Source organism: Sinocyclocheilus rhinocerous, unplaced genomic scaffold (assembly GCF_001515625.1).
Source record: "Sinocyclocheilus rhinocerous isolate Xijiao unplaced genomic scaffold, SAMN03320098_v1.1 scaffold466, whole genome shotgun sequence".
In the NCBI taxonomy this organism is placed as follows: domain Eukaryota; kingdom Metazoa; phylum Chordata; class Actinopteri; order Cypriniformes; family Cyprinidae; genus Sinocyclocheilus; species Sinocyclocheilus rhinocerous.
Genome location: NW_015631145.1, coordinates 612,275 through 613,790, shown reverse-complemented (window position 1 = coordinate 613,790; position 1,516 = coordinate 612,275). Strand labels below are relative to the sequence as shown.

Genomic DNA, 1,516 nt, shown 5'->3' with positions numbered 1-1,516 from the left:
TCGTGCATTATTTTCAGACGATAAATATTTGTTTGTAACATTGATAAAGTTAGCGAAACAATTTGTCTATTTATGCAAACACAAAAGTTTGGACACACTTTACTGAATTGATGTTTCTCATAATCTTATCAAAATATTTTGATAAAAACGTGTTTAAATATAATATTTTTAAACATGTATAATAATAATAAAAAAATATTATTATTAAGATCATGTGAAGCATAATTTCAGTCAAGTGTGTCCAAACCTGTGTGTGAACATATTATTACTGTTTATGCTTCACATGATCTTAATAATAATAATAATAATAATAAATACTAATATACATTTTTTAAATAGGCACTACATCATTACTATACTTCAATTTGTGTTATTTCATAGTTTTAAAGACTTGGAGACAATTAAAATGTGCAAAATAGTAATCATAAAGCAGGCGTGCCCAAACTTTTAGATTATGTTAGTATCACTTAAAAAGGTTCACTCTTTCAGAACAGACTTGTTATTCAACGTAAATTATTTTTTATTAAGTGCTAACTGTCTGTCTCCCATCATGTTTTCTTTACTTTTCCCCCCTCAGATCTGGTGTCTTGGTAATGAAAGCCGATACCACATTAACCGCACAGTGGATGGATCCACACACTCGGTTCTGATTCCCGGCCTGGTTCCAGGGGTCACGTACAGGGTGGAGGTGGCAGCCAGCACAGGGGCTGGTCCCGGGGTGAAGAGCGAGGCTACATCCTTCCAGCTGGGTGAGTCGGACCGGGATGTTATTCTGGTTAACCGAGATTCTCGACTCTGCCGGACAGCTGTTATTCAACACTAGCAGCTAAAGAAGAGCCCAGTATGAATGGTTGATTCTTCTGAAAAACGGGTTACAGAAACACCACAAACACTCTGATAGCAGCTACCGGCCCGTTTTAACACCCGACTGTGTTATTATGACTGGAAAGGTTCGTGATAATGGCCATTATTTAAGGCCTGCTCTTTATAAAACATACTGTTTAAGCTTGTGAATGGCACGGTTGTAACTTGCCTTGTGGTTAGCCATCAAAAAGTATGTAATTTACAAAAACAGCCTTATCGGAGTCCTCATTCTCATCCGAGAATAAAGGAGACGTCAAGTAAAGTGCAGTTTACTTTAGTGCCGCAGAGCCTTTAATTGCTTTAAGTTTATTTCTCCATTAACTTGCCAGCTTTAACTTGTTCAGCCTCGAGAAATAGGTGGCAGCGGTTAAACTGCACTGAATGGAAGTGATTGTGATGCAGCCTGGTGTTGTGCCAGTGGATACAGGTGGATAATAGGCCATCCGGTTATGCAAATCTGTTTTTAATAAGATGCCAATCACAGTGCTGTCAGAGACTAGTTTATAGTCAGTCATTTGACAGAAAGAGATTAAATGGCATTTTGAAACCCAGTTGGATGCACAAAGAGAGACTCATACAGTAAAGAAAAACAGATGATCGACTTTTAAACTTTTTTTTAATAACTTTTGAACTATATATATATGTATGTGTG

The 1,516-nt window shown here is 36.9% G+C and overlaps 1 protein-coding gene across 1 annotated transcript in view; it reads left to right on the top strand.

Moving 5' to 3' along the window:
• robo1 (roundabout, axon guidance receptor, homolog 1 (Drosophila)) overlaps nucleotides 1-1,516 on the top strand; it is a 279,412-nt gene that overhangs the window by 250,017 nt on the left and 27,879 nt on the right. Inside the window, exon 20 of the mRNA XM_016554386.1 lies at nucleotides 578-749. Within this exon, the coding sequence (XP_016409872.1) occupies nucleotides 578-749 (172 nt within the window). The remainder of the gene's footprint in view (nucleotides 1-577; nucleotides 750-1,516) is intronic.